General features: G+C 46.3%; 1 protein-coding gene across 1 annotated transcript in view; it reads right to left on the bottom strand.

The window, feature by feature from the left end:
* Positions 1–278: 278 nt before the first annotated feature.
* LOC120053906 (nuclear factor 1 A-type-like) overlaps positions 279–19291 on the bottom strand; it is a 159474-nt gene continuing 140461 nt past the window's right edge. The window contains exons 6-7 of the mRNA XM_039001204.1: positions 15235–15362; positions 279–439 (exon numbers count right to left, since the gene is read on the bottom strand). Coding sequence (XP_038857132.1) covers positions 279–439; positions 15235–15362 — 289 coding nt within the window. The remainder of the gene's footprint in view (positions 440–15234; positions 15363–19291) is intronic.

The raw sequence follows: 19291 nt of genomic DNA, 5'->3' as shown, positions 1-19291 counted from the left end.
CTTCTGGTGGGTTGACTGTGTATGAGAGAGCGATTGTGTGCGTTCTTTACTATGTGTGTGTGTGTGTGTGTGTGTGTACTTGCTTGTGTGTGTGATTGGGTGTGGGGGCCTAAAGTCAGAGTGAGTAATGAACACTTCAAAAGGTTCTGTCAGGTGGAATCAGAGTCAGGCCGTACTCAACACTCTCCCTTCAGAGGGGCTGCATCTCTCCATCCCTCTCTCCTTACTCTTCTGACAAATTGGCAGGCCTCACGGCTGGTAAGGCAGGCGATTCTGTATCAAGCATCTCCCTCCTCCTCCTCCTTCTCCTCTTCCTCTGCTGTCCATCGGTCTCCCCCTCTATCAAGTCTTCTCCGGTGTTCATTAATCAGGCCTGAGCTGTCCCCGCTCTGCCCTGTCTCAGGGGCTTGCACGTGGGCGATCACGGCAGCCAGACAGACTATAACGAAGCGGGTCCAAATGGGGCAGACTCAGCTATGTATACAGTCGGCCTTATCAATGCCAGGGACAACGGTGTGTAGTGTAATGTACAGTCATGTCTGATACACGTTGCTGCAAGGCCTTCGCTGATAGGTGGAGACCAATTAGGAAGCAGCTGCTGGTAATGGTCCCGTCCAATGGAATGTGATTATGCTTCAGACCTTTAACCCAATCATATATATGGATTGACTTAGTCTTCTTCTAAACATGTTTCTTAAAACGAATAACTTCTTCCTTGAATAGTCAGCTGAGACATACAGCTCAGAGCAATGCTGGCCCCCTTCACACTCGCAAGCAGACACCCACACACACACACACACACACACACACACACACACACACACACACACACACACACACACACACACACACACACACACACACACACACACACACACACACACACACACACACACACACACACACACACACACACACACACACACACTCGCAAGCAGACACACTCGCAAGCAGACACACACACACACTCGCAAGCAGACACACACACACACACTATCCTGCTGGCACATGGCTATTTAAGACAGACGAGACGGCCAAATGAGTTTCTCAGACCTGACGTGGGTTACCTGTGAAATGGCTGGCATGCCGGTCCACGGGTTACACTTTATATGAAACACGTCTAATTATAACACTGTATACCGCGGTGAAGGGTCCATACACACACACACACACACTCGCAAGCAGACACACACACACACACACACACTATCCTGCTGGCACATGGCTATTTAAGACAGACGAGACGGCCAAATGAGTTTCTCAGACCTGACGTGGGTTACCTGTGAAATGGCTGGCATGCCGGTCCACGGGTTACACTTTATATGAAACACGTCTAATTATAACACTGTATACCGCGGTGAAGGGTCCACACACACACACACACACACACACACACACACACACACACACACACACACACACACACACACACACACACACACACACACACACACACACACACACACACACACACACACACACAGACACGGGCGTGCACACACACACGGGTCGCGCACACACACACACACGGGCGCGCACACACACACACAGGCGCGCACACACACACACGGGCGCGCACACACACACACACATGGGCACGCACGCACACACACCAGAAGAGGCATCAGCAGCTGTTGACGTGTCTCACTTGTCCCAATGCCGACAAGTGTTTCCACACACGTACGTCTCGGTAACCACAAACAAACCAAATCCACCATCAATAATAACAGAGTGCTCCAAGGCAAAAGGAGAATGACAGCGTAATGGAAATAAAAGATATGAATGGAAGTTGGGATGACGGCGCAATCTGAATCCCAGCAATCTGGAGAACGTGAACAGCCAGACGTGTGACGCGGACAATCACATGTCGGCTTGCACTGTTCCCACTCAGTGTGCAGATGAACAAGGACACGGGGACAAAGACACATATACACATATACACACAGACATAGACTCCGGCACACACAGATACACACGTATGCAAATGTGCACACAGATACACAAACACCCATACAGTCCACAATGCACACAATTGAGGGGTGAAGCGGGAGATGCTGAATTCGGCGTTACTCTGGACCCTGATCTCTCTTTTGACGAACATATCAAGACTGTTTCAAGGACAGCTTTTTTCCCATCTACGTAACATTGCAAAAATCTGAAACTTTCTGTCCAAAAATGATGCAGAAAAATTCATCCATGCTTTTGTCACTTCTAGGTTAGACTACTGCAATGCTCTACTTTCTGGCTACCCGGATAAAGCACTAAATAAACTTCAGTTAGTGCTAAATACGACTGCTAGAATCCTGACTAGAACCCCAAAATTTGATCATATTACTCCAGTGCTAGCCACTCTACACTGGCTTCCTGTTAAGGCAAGGGCTAATGTCAAGGTTTTACTGCTAACCTACAAAGCATTATATGGGCTTACTCCTACCTATCTTTCCAATTTGGTCCTGCTGTACATATCTACACGTACGCTACAGTCACAAGACGCAGGCCTCCATTTTTATGGAATGGTCTGCCTAACCATGTGAGAGACGCAGACACGGTCTCAACCTTTAAGTCTTTATTGAAGACTCATCTCTTCAGGAGGTTTGATTGAGTGTAGTCTGGCCCAGGAGTGTGAAGGTGAACGGAAAGGCACTGGAGCAACGAACCGCCCTTGCTGTCTCTGCCTGGCCGGTTCCACTCTCTCCACTGGGATTCTCTGCCTCAAAACCTATTACAGAGTCACTGGCTTACTGGTGTTCTTCCATGCCGTCCCTAGGAGGGGTGCGTCACTTGAGTGGGTTGAGTCACTGACGTGGTCTTCCTGTCTGGGTTGGCGCCCCCCCTTGGGTTGTGCCGTGGCGGATATCTTCGTGGGCTATACTCGGCCTTGTCTCAGGATGGTAAGTTGGTGATTGAAGATATCCCTCTAGTGGTGTGGGGGCTGTGCTTTGGCAAAGTGGGTGGGGTTATATCCTGCCTGTTTGGCCCTGTCCGGGGGTATCATTGGATGGGGCCACAGTGTCTCCTGACCCCTCCTGTCTCAGCCTCCAGTATTTATGCTGCAGTAGTTTATGTGTCGGGGGGCTAGGGTCAGTCTGTTATATCTGGAGTATTTCTCCTGTCTTATCCGGTGTCCTGTGTGAATTTAAGTATGCTCTCTCTAATTATCTCGTTCTTTCTTTCTCTCTCTCGGAGGACCTGAGCCCTAGGATCATGCCTCAGGATTACCTGGCATGATGACTCCTTGCTGTCCCCAGTCCACCTGGCCGTGCTGCTGCTCCAGTTTCAACTGTTCTGCCTGCGGGTATGGAACCCTGACCTGTTCACCGGACGTGCTACCTATCCCAGACCTGCTGTTTTCAACTCTCTAGAGACAGCAGGAGCGGTAGAGATACTCTCAATGATCGGCTATGAAAAGCCAACTGACATTTACTCCTGAGGTGCTGACCTGTTGCACCCTCGACAACTACTGTGGTTATTATTATTTGACCATGCTGATCATTTATGAACATTTGAACATCTTGGCCATGTTCTGTTATAATCTCCACCCGGCACAGCCAGAAGAGGACTGGCCACCCCTCATTGCCTGGTTCCTCTCTAGGTTTCTTCCTAGGTTTTGGCCTTTCTAGGGAGTTTTTCCTAGCCACCGTGCTTCTACACCTGCATTGCTTGCTGTTTGGGGTTTCAGGCTGGGTTTCTGTACAGCACTTTGAGATATCAGCTGATGTAAGAAGGGCTATATAAATACATTTGATTTGATTTGAATTCCATAATACACAGAGGATGCAACACATTGTTTAACTTTTCCCATTGTTTAAAGTGGAACTGACAGTGTTTAACTACTTAGCAGATATAAAACAAACAGACAATCATAATATCAGTCAAAAAATATCAAATTCTCAGTTTATGCTTCAAAACCAAGGTTATATTTGACAAAAAATTCCATGTGGTACAGTAAGACATTGTTAGCAGAATAGATGGATGCAGTTCAATGCATGATTAATATAATTTAAAAAATAAATCACAGCTGTCCTGGTACATTGTTTGCTGCCTCCACCCATTCAGGATGCACTGGTTCTGTTTCAATGACTCAATATTTTGAACAGAAACGGACGACTATAACCAAGGCTGGGAACGTCAATATAATCAAACTAGCAGGGCAATGATCACAAGTCAGTCATAACGTGGCTAATAGGCTAGCGCACAAGGCCTGCGGGCCGAATAGGACACACAAGCGAGTATAAATGAGTCAACAGTTGAGTCATCTAGTAATTACAGCCTGATGTGCTTGCATCAGTGTATTCAAATTCAATTGCGCTATATTTCGTGTGTCCCATTTACAGCGTGCAGTGGAGGGAAAGTGTACAGACACATGCCAGTCACAGCTAGGCTAATAAAATGTTGCAGTCTGGCTTCGTTTATTAAAGCTTGACAATGAGTAGTCTAACTAAACCTGCAACAAAACACCATGAATAGGCCTATTACAGAAACATTTGAGTAGTAGGCTAGCTATTCTAGCTGGCTACTCAACTACAATACATTTTGAGTGCACCATACAACAATGCTGCATTCAACCGCACCAGTGACACATGCAGTGCAAAAAAATGAAAAACATGTTTTAGGTTTAAATGTTACAACAACCTATAGCTATGTTTTTGTTATTTGGAGTTATTAAATACTTTTTGGTTAGTGTCGCAGCATATCATAGCAGCAAAGGCTGGACAAATATTATTTATCTCTTCCTTTGTTTTACAGTTTTTTACAATCACTTTGGCACTAATTTCGGAACCTTGGTGTCATTTTTCAAAACTCTAGACACAAAACTCACAACCAATGATCAAAATGCAAATTTTTCTAAACTCTGACACTTTTTCCAATTGCTTGGATACAATACACATAAAGCTAAGATCATTTGTTCATTGAACTAAAATCACCTGTTCAAAATGAGACAAATTATCAAAGTATTACCATTTCAAAATGCAATTCACACATTACATCTGAAATGACTGTCTATTCATTTCATTACAATGATCGAACTATCAATTGATACAACTGCTCAAAATGATAAGTAACTGTTGCATTACTCTTAATGCATAGTTTTATGGAAACTGACAAACAATATTCCATGTTTAGATCATGAAAGTTTCAGGATAACGAGATCCATTGACACCAATTACCGTGGAACATGAACCAATTGGACTACATTATCTATGGATGTAATATTTCATCATCAAACACTGTTTCTATGGTCCCATGTACCACTTTTCCAGACCATGTTTTCAGATTTGACATTACTGTACACTCACCGGACACTTTATTAGGTACACCTATCTAGTACTGGGTAGGACCCCTTTTGCCTCCACAGCCTGAATTATTCACGGTGTTGTACATTAAGAGATGCCCTTCTGCACACCACTGTTTTAAACAGCTGTTATTTGAGCATTTGTGGCCTTTCTGTTAGCTTGAATGAGTCTGGACATTCTCCTCTGACCCCTCTCATTAACAAGGTGTTTTTGCCCACAGAACTGCCGCTCACTGAATGTGTTTTGTTTATCGCACCATTCTCTGTAAACTCTAGAGACAGTAGTGCGTAAAAATCCCAGGAAGGCAGCTGTTTCTGAGATGCTAGACTCACCATGTGTGGCATCAACAATCATACCATGGTCAAAGTTGCTTAGATTACGCATCTTGCCCGTTCTAATGTCTGGTCGAACAACATCTAAAGCCCTCTACTTTATATACTCTATATATTGAGTTGCAGGCAGCCACATGATTCACTGTTCAAATGTAACCTTCCTTGATGAGCTAAATCATTTCTGGAGAACCTGTGGCCAAATCCACAAGACAGGGTTGATGGAAATATAGAAGTACAGTAATCAACCTTTTGTTTTGCTTTTTACAGTAAGCCAGGTGAGGAACACTGCAGTTGACCTTTAACGTTTTTTTCTTTTTTTGTAGCTAATTATTTTTGCTTTGATTCAAAGAAACCTATGTTGTGATTTTATTGTATTTCATCAATAAATGTCATATTTTGTTCAATGATTCCACTGTGTCTGTAGTATTCTCTCTACTAGTCCTTTTACAGTGATGTATTTACGTGTAGTAGCATAATGAAACATGTATCACATATTTTGGACGACAATATTTAATGATTGTACGAACAACTACACAGTGAAACTATCGGTATCTTGTGTGTGGGTGATCTAAATGAATGCTCCTATGGTATTTCATGATAAATTAGTTATTTGAACCAATGATTCTGCAAGTACAAGGTTTCTTTAAAGATATGAATGCACAATGCAATGTTTTGAACATTGGACAGCCTGTGTTACAAGTGATGACCGTTTTGAGTTTTGTGTCTAGAGTTTTAAAAATTACCACAAGGTTATGAAATTAGTGCCAAAGTGATTGTTAAAAACTGTAATATGTCAAAATGCTATATACAGCATCATATAAGTAGACATTATAAATTGCCATATTTTTTCAAATAAAACAATGGCCAGTTTGAGCCGCAGTTGCAAGTTTCTTTGTAAAAACAAATAGACTATGTCTGGCCTGCAAATGTTTCAATATGGCTCGTGCACTGATTGAGTTTGACACCCCTAGGCTAGCGTATTTATTTACGTAACTAGCTATTTATTTAGCAAGCTAGAAACAGCTTAACATTGGCTGGCTAGCTAGCTAGCTGCTGGGAGGACTCCTTGGAGGAGTGGATGAGTGATTGACTTTTTCCCTTCATATTGTTTTTCATTGGCTACAGCTAGTGATGCTGCAATGTCATTTGGTTAGCTAGCAAGACATGTGAATTGCTTTGCTAGATAGCATATCTCTTAGTCGCCAATCAAATGTATTTGGCATCGATCAAATGGGCGGCCAGGCAGGCAAGTTCCCATTCGGTTGTCAAAACATGAGTTGGGACAAGCATGCATTGGCAGGCAAGCTGCAGAAGGGCGAGCAAGCTACTATTCCACATCATTTATCAGTGCAATTTTAATGGCCAACTAGCTGAGAGGGTTTATCTAATGTTCCCTCGCTAGATTTGATCTCATCTCGACTCTGGCTAGCATTAGTTGTTGATCTTGTTGTTGTGAATAGGCAACTCATGGAGAGATAGCCTACCTTTTCATGGTTGTTTGATCAATAGGATTGTGAAGTTCTCAAATGTAAAAGGACTCCCGTGGTATTTACATATTTGTAGAAATCCATTCAGGTGTATTTTGTGGCTTTTGGCAAATGTGTTCTAATGATCTAAAGGTGCTGCCTGTAAACACACAGTCCAGTTGAAAGTGAACGATGGCAGACCCTACTTCCTGTAAACACACAGTCCAGTTCAAAGTGAACGATGGCAGGCCCTACTGCCTGTAAACACGCAGTCCAGTTCAAAGTGAACGATGGCAGGCCCTACTGCCTGTAAACACGCAGTCCAGTTCAAAGTGAACGATAGCAGGCCCTACTGCCTGTAAACACGCAGTCCAGTTCAAAGTGAACGATGGCAGGCCCTACTGCCTGTAAACACGCAGTCCAGTTCAAAGTGAACGATGGCAGGCCCTACTGCCTGTAAACACGCAGTCCAGTTCAAAGTGAACGATGGCAGGCCCTACTGCCTGTAAACACGCAGTCCAGTTCAAAGTGAACGATGGCAGGCCCTACTGCCTGTAAACACACAGTCCAGTTCAAAGTGAACGATGGCAGGCCCTACTGCCTGTAAACACGCAGTCCAGTTAAAAGTGAACGATGGCAGGCCCTACTGCATGTAAACACGGAGTCCAGTTCAAAGTGAATGATGGCAGACCCTACTTCCTGTAAACACACAGTCCAGTTCAAATGGAATGATGGCAGGCCCTACTGCCTGTAAACACGCAGTCCAGTTCAAAGTGAACGATGGCAGGCCCTACTGCCTGTAAACACGCAGTCCAGTTCAAAGTGAATGATGGCAGGCCCTACTGCCTGTAAACACACAGTCCAGTTCAAAGAGAATGATAGCAGGCCCTACTGCCTGTAAACACACAGTCCAGTTCAAAGAGAACGATAGCAGGCCCGTGTGGCAGATGGCTTATTTGCATATTGGCCTACTGATTGGCTATGGCGCACTGGTCTGCGTGGACTCGGGTCCTGGACAAGACAGATGTTTTATTTACTGCAGTGTCTATTATGTGTCCAAACGCACGGCCTCTTTCCCACTCTATATTGCTATAGAAGGTTCCCAAATTCCTTAGTATATATGTCATTCCCAAACATTCCATGAATTTATGAAAACGTGAAAATGACCATATCTAAGTGCTCGCTTGTCAGAAAATGTTTAAAGGAAAATTGGTGTCATATTCTTCCTGGGGGTGTATATGAACAGATTTGAATGAGATTTCATGTTGCTAAAATGCTGTCAGTCCCACTCCTCTTCCCTATAAACATATCTTTAGCATAGAACACCCTCTCTTTTCAGAATAATGTTTACATATCTTACATTACTCATCTCATATGTATATACTGTATTCTATACCATCTATTGCATCTTGCCTATGCCGCTCTGTCATTGCTCATCCATATATTTATATGTATATATTGTTATTCCATTCCTTTACTTAGATTTGTGTGTATTAGGTAGTTGTTGTGGAATTGTTAGATTACATGTTAGATATTGCTGCACTGTCAGAGATAGAAGCACAAGCATTTCTCTACACTCGCTACACTCTCTACACTAACATCTGCTAAACATGTGTATGTGACCAATAACATTTAATTGGATTTGAATGGGTCTTAATAAGACATCTTACCAGTCAAGCTGTTGCTGTTGTTTAACGTACAACTAAGATTTGTGTGTATTAGGTAGTTAACTCCTTGTGAATTTGACACAACAATTGGTTCTAAATTCGGAGAGACACTTAACAGATATAAAATGGGTGGAGTTACAGTAGGTATGATGGTGCACTGTTAAGATTCCAATGGACATGAACCCCACGCTACAGTACATAAGGTATAAGGCCTAAGGTGTGCCGCAAGGATCTGTTTCAGTCCCATTCTTTTGTTTATCACAATCACACACAGTGAAGGGAGGGAGAGGTGAAGGAGGGGGGAGCAGCCTAGACAATACAAAACACCAACCACAAAACTCGATAACCATGTCCTGATTTGGAGGGGAGGGGGGGGGGGGGTGATGGGGTGGAGAGAAGGGGGGGAAACAGAGGATAGGAGGTGAAATTGGAAAGAGTAATGCATCTTTACCTTGTCTTGAGATGAACGAACTAGCTAGCGAGCCACGCAGTTTATATCCAGCTTTTGAGAGACAAAAGAAAAAGGGGGAAAGAAACAAGGGAACAAAAGAGAAGGGGGGAAAGAAACAAGAGAACAAAAGAGAAGGGGGGAAAGAAACAAGGGAACAAAAGAGAAGGGGGGAAGAAACAAGGGAACAAAAGAGAAGGGGGGAAAGAAACAAGGGAACAAAAGAGAAGGGGGGAAAGAAACAAGGGAACAAAAGAGAAGAAAGAAAAAGAGGCAGGGTGAATATAGTGTAGCGTTAGGAGAGAAAATGGAGCATTACCTCATCAATTAAGCATGTTCCGTTCCCATAAGGGTGGACCGGGGCCGGGGTCACGTTACACAGGCAATCACAAATACACACACACGCGCATACATACAACAGCAAACACACCCATTCACAAAAGCATACGTGCACACACACATACTCACTCTGTACACAAACATACCCACACAGCCTGTTTACCTCATGGAGATGCTCTCACTGACATCATGTCTTATTCCTAAACTCTGGGAATATGAAACAGAAACACACACACACACACACACACACACACACACACACACACACACACACACACACACACACACACACACACACACACACCACAGAAACAAACTCCCCCCCGCCCGTCCCCTTATCCTATAGGTGGGCCTCTTCTCCGAGTCACTGGCAACTCCACCCTCTCCTCTTTAACGGAAACAAACACTCCCCCTCCACACACACACTCACAGGCTCACACACACACGGACACACACTCCTGTTGTCTACCTGTAATCGAAGCTCTGTAAAAGCATGCCCTTTTTATTAGGAGAATAAGGAGCTTTCTACTGTGACATTGTCTGCGATGAAGGGAGAAAGCTGTGTGTCTATTCTCTACTTAAGTGTTCTCTCTCTGCACTGTAAGGCTATAAGAAGAGGATATATATATATATATATATATATATATATATATATATATATATAGTACCAGTCAAACGTTTGGACACATCTACTCATTCCAGGATTTTTCTTTATTTTTACTATTTTCTACATTGTAGAATAATAGTGAAGACATCAAAAGTATGAAATAACACACATGGAATCATGTATAAAGCAAAAAAGTGTTAAACAAATCAAAATATATTTTATATTTGAAATTCTTCAAAGTAGCCACCCTTTGCCTTGATGACGGCTTTGCACACTCTTGGCATTCTCTCAACCAGCTTCATGAGGTAGTCACCTGGAATGCATTTCAATTAACAGGTGTGTCTTGTTAAAAGTTAATTTGTGGAATTTCTTTCCTTCTTAATGTGTTTGAGCAAATCAGTTGTGACAAGGTAGGGGTGGTATACAGAAGATAGCCCTATTTGCCAAAAGACCAAGTCCATATTATGGAAAAAACTGCTCAAATAAGCAAAGAGAAATGACAGTCCATCATTACTTTAAGATATGAAGGTCAGTCAATGTGGAAAATTACAAGAACTTTCAAAGTTTCTTCAAGTGCAGTTGCAAAAACCATCAAGCGCTATGATGAAACTGGCTCTCATGAGGACCGCCACAGGAAAGGAAGACCCAGAGTTAACTCTGCTGCAGAGGATAAGTTCATTAGAGTTAACTGCACCTCAGAAATTGGAGCCCAAATAAATGCTTCACAGAGTTCAAGTAACAGACACATCTCAACATCAACTGTTCAGAGGAAACTGCGTGAATCAGGCCTTCATGGTCAAACTTCTACAAAGAAACAACTACTAACGGACACCAATAAGAAGAAGAGACTTGCTTGGGCTAAGAAACACGAGCCATGGACATTAGACTGGTGCAAATCTGTACTTTGGTCTAACGATTTTTGGTTCCAACCGCCATGTCTTTGTGACACGCAGAGTAGGTGAATGGATGATCTCCGCATTTGTAGTTCCCACTGTGAAGCTTGGAGGAGGTGGTGTGATGGTGCTTTGCTGGTGACACTGTCTGTGATATATTTAGAATTCAAGGCACACTGAACTAGCATGGCTACCACAGCATTTTACAGCGATACGCCATCCCATCTGTTTTGCGCATAGTGGGACTATAATTTGATTTTCAACATGACAATGACCCAACACACCTCCAGGCTGTCTAAGGGTTATTACACCAAGAAGGAGATTGATGGAGTGCTGCATCAGATGTTCTGGCCTCCACAATCCCCCGACCTCAACCCAATTGAGACGGTTTGGGATGAGTTGGACCGCAGAGTGAAGAAACAAGCAGCCAACAAGTGCTCAACATATGTGGGAAATCCATCAAGACTGTTGGAAAAGCATTCCAGGTGAAGCTGGTTGAGAGAATGGCAAGAGTGTGAAAAACTGTCATCAAGGCAAAGGGTGGCTACTTTGAAGAATCTCAAATATAAAATATATTTTGATTTAATTAACACTTTTTTTGGGTTACTACATGATTCCATATGTGTTATTTCATAGTTTTTGATGTCTTCACTATTATGTAGAAAATAGTAAAAATAAAGAAAAACACTGGAATGAGTAGGTGTGTCCAAACTTTTACGGGTACTGTATATATATACACTGCTCAAAAAAATAAAGGGAACACTTAAACAACACAATGTAACTCCAAGTCAATCACACTTCTGTGAAATCAAACTGTCCACTTAGGAAGCAACACTGATTGACAATAAATTTCACATGCTGTTGTGCAAATGGAATAGACAAAAGGTGGAAATTATAGGCAATTAGCAAGACACCCCCAATAAAGGAGTGATTCTGCAGGTGGTGACCACAGACCACTTCTCAGTTCCTATGCTTCCTGGCTGATGTTTTGGTCACTTTTGAATGCTGGCGGTGCTCTCACTCTAGTGGTAGCATGAGACGGAGTCTACAACCCACACAAGTGGCTCAGGTAGTGCAGCTCATCCAGGATGGCACATCAATGCGAGCTGTGGCAAGAAGGCTTGCTGTGTCTGTCAGCGTAGTGTCCAGAGCATGGAGGCGCTACCAGGAGACAGGCCAGTACATCAGGAGACGTGGAGGAGGCCGTGGGAGGGCAACAACCCAGCAGCAGGACCGCTACCTCCGCCTTTGTGCAAGGAGGAGCACTGCCAGAGCCCTGCAAAATGACCTCCAGCAGGCCACAAATGTGCATGTGTCTGCTCAAACGGTCAGAAACAGACTCCATGAGGGTGGTATGAGGGCCCGACGTCCACAGGTGGGGGTAGTGCTTACAGCCCAACACCGTGCAGGACGTTTGGCATTTGCCAGAGAACACCAAGATTGGCAAATTCGCCACTGGCGCCCTGTGCTCTTCACAGATGAAAGCAGGTTCACACTGAGCACATGAGCACATGTGACAGACGTGACAGAGTCTGGAGACGCCGTGGAGAACATTCTGCTGCCTGCAACATCCTCCAGCATGACCGGTTTGGCGGTGGGTCAGTCATGGTGTGGGGTGGCATTTCTTTGTGGGGCCGCACAGCCCTCCATGTGCTCGCCAGAGGTAGCCTGACTGCCATTAGGTACCGAGATGAGATCCTCAGACCCCTTGTGAGACCATATGCTGACACATGCACATTTGTGGCCTGCTGGAGGTCATTTTGCAGGGCTCTGGCAGTGCTCCTCCTTGCACAAAGGCGGAGGTAGCGGTCCTGCTGCTGGGTTGTTGCCCTCCTACGGCCTCCTCCACGTCTCCTGATGTACTGACCTGTCTCCTGGTAGCGCCTCCATGCTCTGGACACTACGCTGACAGACACAGCAAACCTTCTTGCCACAGCTCGCATTGATGTGCCATCCTGGATGAGCTGCACTACCTGAGCCACTTGTGTGGGTTGTAGACTCCGTCTCATGCTACCACTAGAGTGAGAGCACCGCCAGCATTCAAAAGAGACCAAAACATCAGCCATGAAGCATAGGAACTGAGAAGTGGTCTCTGGTCACCACCTGCAGAATCACTCCTTTATTGGGGGTGTCTTGCTAATTGCCTATAATTTGCACCTTTTGTCTATTCCATTTGCACAACAGCATGTGAAATGTATTGTCAATCAGTGTTGCTTCCTAAGTGGACAGTTTTATTTCAAAGAAGTGTGATTGACTTGGAGTTACATTGTGTTGTTTAAGTGTTCCCTTTATTTTTTTGAGCAGTGTATATATTTTTCCCCCATATATATATACTGTATATACATTGAACCAAAATATAAACGCAACATGTAAAGTGTTGGTCCCATGTTTCATGAGCTGAAATAAAAGATCCCAGAAATGTTCCAGAGGCACCCAAAGCTTATGTCTCTCTAATTTTGTATACAAGGTGTGGCATATCAAGAAGCTGATTAAACGGCATGATCATTACACAGGTGCACCTTGTGCTGGGGGCAATAAAAGGCCACTTTAAAATGTGCAGTTTTGTCACAACACAATGCCACAGATGTCTCAACTTTTGAGGGAGCGTGCAATTGGCATGCTGACTGCAGGAACACCCACCAGAGCTGTTGCCAGAGAATTTAATGTTAATTTCTCTACCATAAGCTGCCTCTGTCATTTTAGAGAATTTGGCAGTACGTCCAACCGGCTTCACAACCGCAGAGCATGTGTAGTATGGTGTTGTGTGGGCGAGCGGTTTGCTGATGTCAACGTTGTGAACAGAGTGCCCCAAGCTACGGACAACGAACACAATTGAATGGAAACTGAAAATGTCCCAGTTCTTCCATGGCCTGCATATTCACCAGACATGATGGCCATTGAGCATGTTTGGGATGTTCTGGATCGATGTGTACGACAGTGTGTTCCAGTTCCCGACAATATCCAGCAACTTCGCACAGTCATTAACGCGTGAAACAACATTCCACAGGTCACAATCAACAGCCTGATCAACTCTATGCGTACGAGATGTGTCGCGCTGCATGAGACAAATGGTGGTCACACCAGATACTGACTGGTTTTCTGATCCACACCACTACCTGTTTTTTTAAGGTATCTGTGACCATCTATATTCCCAGTCATCTGAAATGCATAGATTAGAGCCTAATGAATTTATTTAAATGGACTGATTTCCTCACATGACCTGTAACTCAGTCAAATGTTAGAAATGGTTGCATGTTGCGTTTCTATTTTAGTTCAGTGTAAATAAGAAGGGAAGCAGAGAGTGGAAAAGGTGAGAAGATACAGGGAGACACATCGGGACAGTGTGTGTTACAGAGTGAAGCCACTGAAGCACGGGAGGAGGACCCTGAGTGATTTACAGCCCACCAGCCTAAGGCATTGCGGTATGACACACACACACACACAAACACACGCATGTGACGAACATTGACACACAGAGGGGTATATACACATTCTGTCATACATAAGTACAGGATACAGGGTGTGGAACACACACATACGCCTCTTGGACTATTCCTGCGGGGGCCCTATGTCCTCCAGCCCCCCCCCCCCCCCATGGTTTTCAATGTGTTAGCATTAATGCCATTGTTAATCCCATCATTGTTAATCCCATCATTGTTAATCCCATCAAGACAGATTGCCTTTGTAGAAAAGTATATGACGTCGGAAGGTGGTTCTGACCATACCAGGTATCTGAAAAATGTGACCATGTGAGATAGAAATGCACTGAAAGACAGACAGGGAAGACACAGGACGCACACGATTCTCACCCTCACATACACAACCCTGCATTCTTACCAGTCACGCACGCAAACAACCCTGCATTCTTACCCTCACACAAACAACCCTTGCATTCTCACCCTCACACAAACAACCCTGCATTCTTACCAGTCACGCACGCAAACAACCCTGCATTCTTACCCTCACACAAACAACCCTGCATTTTTACTCTTGACACACACGTTCCCACACACTCTCCTGTCAGTCCACTTCCTCCCCAAACATACTATACATCTCTAGCAGAGAAGAAAAGCTATGTTCATTCACAGTGCTAAGAGTAGGGAGGGTATCAGGGACAGGGTAAGCATGTGTTACAGGAGTGTTGGCACCAGTCGGGTAGGTTGGTTGGCAGTTTACAGCAGTACGTACCTGTTTCCACTTCGTGCCAGCTGCTGGCCTGGCTGCCGCTGCCCGGGGAGCGCCCTTGGCCTGGGTAGTAGGACTCTTCTCCTGGACTGTCCACCTCGTCCTCCATACACTTGATCCTCTTGGCCGAGCTGGACGGGGACACACACATGGACAGACGGACACACACAGAGACCAGGGTTAATGTCTGATAGTTCAATTACATTTTAAGTGCTATACAAAGAACAATCTACAGAAATGTATCTGTCATTTTCTATTTTCAGAAATCCTATATTCAGTTTAATGCAAACTTGGTGTCTAGTCTCCATGTGGTTCCACCTGGAACCAGTCAAACACTGAAGCTGTCCCCCCCAGTCACACACTGAAGCTGTCCCCCCCAGTCAAACCCTGAAGCTGTCCCCCCCAGTCAAACACTGAAGCTGTCCCCCCCAGTCACACACTGAAGCTGTCCCCCCCAGTCAAACACTGAAACTCTCCCCCCAGTCAAACACTGAAGCTGCCCCCCCCCCCAGTCAAACACTGAAGCTGTCCCCCCAGTCAAACGCCGAAGCTGTCCCCCCCAGTCAAACACTGAAGCTCTCCCCCTAGTCAAACACTGAAGCTCTCCCCCTAGTCAAACACTGAAGCTGTCCCCTCAGTCACACACTGAAGCTTTCCCCCACCAGTCAAACACTGAAGCTGTCCCCCCCAGTCAAACACCGAAGCTCTCCCCCTAGTCAAACACTGAAGCTCTCCCCCTAGTCAAACACTGAAGCTGTCCCCCCAGTCACACACTGAAGCTGTCCCCCCCCAGTCAAACACTGAAGCTGTCCCCCCCAGTCAAACACTGAAGCTGTCCCCCCCAGTCAAACACTGAAGCTGTCCCCCCCAGTCAAACACTGAAGCTGTCCCCCCAGTCAAACGCCGAAGCTGTCCCCCCCAGTCAAACACTGAAGCTCTCCCCCCAGTCAAACACTGAAGCTCTCCCCCCAGTCAAACACTGAAGCTGTCCCCCCAGTCAAACACTGAAGCTGTCCCCCCAGTCAAACACTGAAGCTGTCCCCCCAGTCAAACACTGAAGCTGTCCCCCCAGTCAAACACTGAAGCTGTCCCCCCAGTCAAACACTGAAACTCTCCGCCCAGTCAAACACTGAAACTCTCCCCCCAGTCAAACACTGAAGCTGTCCCCCCAGTCAAGCACCGAAGCTGTCCCCCCCAGTCAAACACCGAAGCTCTCCCCCTAGTCAAACACTGAAGCTCTCCCCCTAGTCAAACACTGAAGCTGTCCCCCCCCAGTCAAACACTGAAGCTGTCCCCCCCCAGTCAAACACTGAAGCTGTCCCCCCCAGTCAAACACTGAAGCTGTCCCCCCCAGTCAAACACTGAAGCTGTCCCCCCCCAGTCAAACACTGAAGCTGTCCCCCCCCAGTCAAACACTGAAGCTGTCCCCCCCAGTCAAACACTGAAGCTGTCCCCCCCAGTCAAACACTGAAGCTGTCCCCCCAGTCAAACGCCGAAGCTGTCCCCCCCAGTCAAACACTGAAGCTCTCCCCCTAGTCAAACACTGAAGCTCTCCCCCTAGTCAAACACTGAAGCTGCCCCCCCCCCCCAGTCAAACACTGAAGCTGCCCCCCCCCCCCCAGTCAAACACTGAAGCTGTCCCCCCAGTCAAACGCCGAAGCTGTCCCCCCCAGTCAAACACTGAAGCTCTCCCCCTAGTCAAACACTGAAGCTCTCCCCCTAGTCAAACACTGAAGCTGTCCCCCCAGTCACACACTGAAGCTTTCCCCCACCAGTCAAACACTGAAGCTGTCCCCCCCAGTCAAACACTGAAGCTGTCCCCCCCAGTCAAACACTGAAGCTGTCCCCCCCAGTCAAACACTGAAGCTGTCCCCCAGTCAAACACTGAAGCTCTCCTCCCAGTCAAACACTGAAGCTCTCCCCCCAGTCAAACACTGAAGCTGTCCCCCCAGTCAAACACTGAAGCTGTCCCCCCAGTCAAACACTGAAGCTGTCCCCCCAGTCAAACACTGAAGCTCTCCCCCCAGTCAAACACTGAAACTCTCCCCCCAGTCAAACACTGAAACTCTCCCCCCAGTCAAACACTGAAGCTGTCCCCCCAGTCAAACACCGAAGCTGTCCCTCCCCAGTCAAACACCGAAGCTCTCCCCCTAGTCAAACACTGAAGCTGTCCCCCCAGTCAAACACTGAAGCTGTCCCCCCCCAGTCACACACTGAAGCTGTCCCCCCCCAGTCAAACACTGAAGCTGTCCCCCCCAGTCAAACACTGAAGCTGTCCCCCCCAGTCAAACACTGAAGCTGTCCCCCCCAGTCAAACACTGAAGCTGTCCCCCCAGTCAAACACTGAAGCTGTCCCCCCCCAGTCAAACACTGAAGCTGTCCCCCCCAGTCAAACACTGAAGCTGTCCCCCCCAGTCAAACACTGAAGCTGTCCCCCCAGTCAAACACTGAAGCTGTCCCCCCCAGTCAAACACTGAAGCTGTCCCCCCCAGTCAAACACTGAAGCTGTCCCCCAGTCAAACACTGAAGCTCTCCCCCCAGTCAAACACTGAAGCTCTCCCCCCAGTCAAACACTGAAACTCTCCCCCCAGTCAAACACTGAAGCTCTCCCCCCAGTCAAACACTGAAGCTGTCCCCCCAGTCAAACACTGAAGCTCTCCCCCCAGTCAAACACTGAAGCTCTCCCCCCAGTCAAACACTGAAGCTCTCCCCCCAGTCAAACACTGAAGCTCTCCCCCCAGTCAAACACTGAAGCTGTCCCCCCAGTCAAACACTGAAGCTGTCCCCCCAGTCAAACACTGAAGCTGTCCCCCCAGTCAAACACTGAAGCTGTCCCCCCAGTCAAACACTGAAGCTCTCCCCCAAGTCAAACACTGAAACTCTCCCCCCAGTCAAACACGGACTGTGGTTTGGTGCTGGTGTGTGTACAGTATATCTGTCTCTGTTAGTGAGGCTAGGAGTAGGTCCCAAATGGCACCCTATTCCCATTATAGTGCACTACTTTTGACCAGGGCCAATACGGGCTCTGGTTAGAAGTAGTGCACTATATAGGTAACAGTGTTCCACTTGACCAGTGAGTTATTTCCCTTGCCGTTGGTTCTGACATTTATTTGTGAATGTGATGTCTGCTGGTGAGCTTTCCTGGTAATCACGTAATTAGGGCCGAGCGTGTCCACACACTGCCTCCTTGTTCAGACCTGTTTGCTTTGACAGGAAGGAAGAGAGAGAGAGAGGCTGGTGGTGTATGTGAGCTTACACACAGACATGGATATGTGGAGACGTACACACGCACAAATGTGTGTATGGGTACACATGCTCTTGCACACACACACGTGCATAACACACACACACACACATACTAGACGGTGTCAGAGGAAGGCCTTTAAAATTGTCCGACTCCAGTCACCCAAATCATAGACTGTTCTTTCTCCAGCTGCAACTGTACGGAGCGCCAAGTCTAGAACCAAAAGGCTCCTTAACAGCTTCTACCCCAAGCCATAAGACTGCTGAACAATAATCAAATGGCCACCCGGACAATTTACATTGACCCCTCGCCCCCTCTGTTTTTACACTGCTGCTACTCACTGTTTATTATCTATGCATAGTCACTTTACAAATGACCTCAACTAACCTGTACCCCTGCACATTGACACGGTACCGGTACCCCCTGTATATTGACACGGTACCGGTACCCCCTGTATATTGACACGGTACCGGTACCCCCTGTATATTGACACGGTACCGGTACCCCCTGTATATTGACACGGTACCGGTACCCCCTGTATATTGACACGGTACCGGTACCCCCTGTATATTGACACGGTACCGGTACCCCCTGTATATTGACACGGTACCGGTACCCCCTGCATATTGACACGGGACCGGTACCCCCTGTATATTGACACGGTACCGGTACCCCCTGTATATTGACACGGTACCGGTACCCCCTGTATATTGACACGGTACCGGTACCCCCTGTATATTGACACGGTACCGGTACCCCCTGTATATTGACACGGTACCGGTACCCCCTGTATATTGACACGGTACCGGTACCCCC

This window comes from Salvelinus namaycush, chromosome 9, assembly GCF_016432855.1.
Source record: "Salvelinus namaycush isolate Seneca chromosome 9, SaNama_1.0, whole genome shotgun sequence".
Lineage (NCBI taxonomy): Eukaryota > Metazoa > Chordata > Actinopteri > Salmoniformes > Salmonidae > Salvelinus > Salvelinus namaycush.
This window is presented reverse-complemented; position numbering and strand designations above follow the sequence as displayed.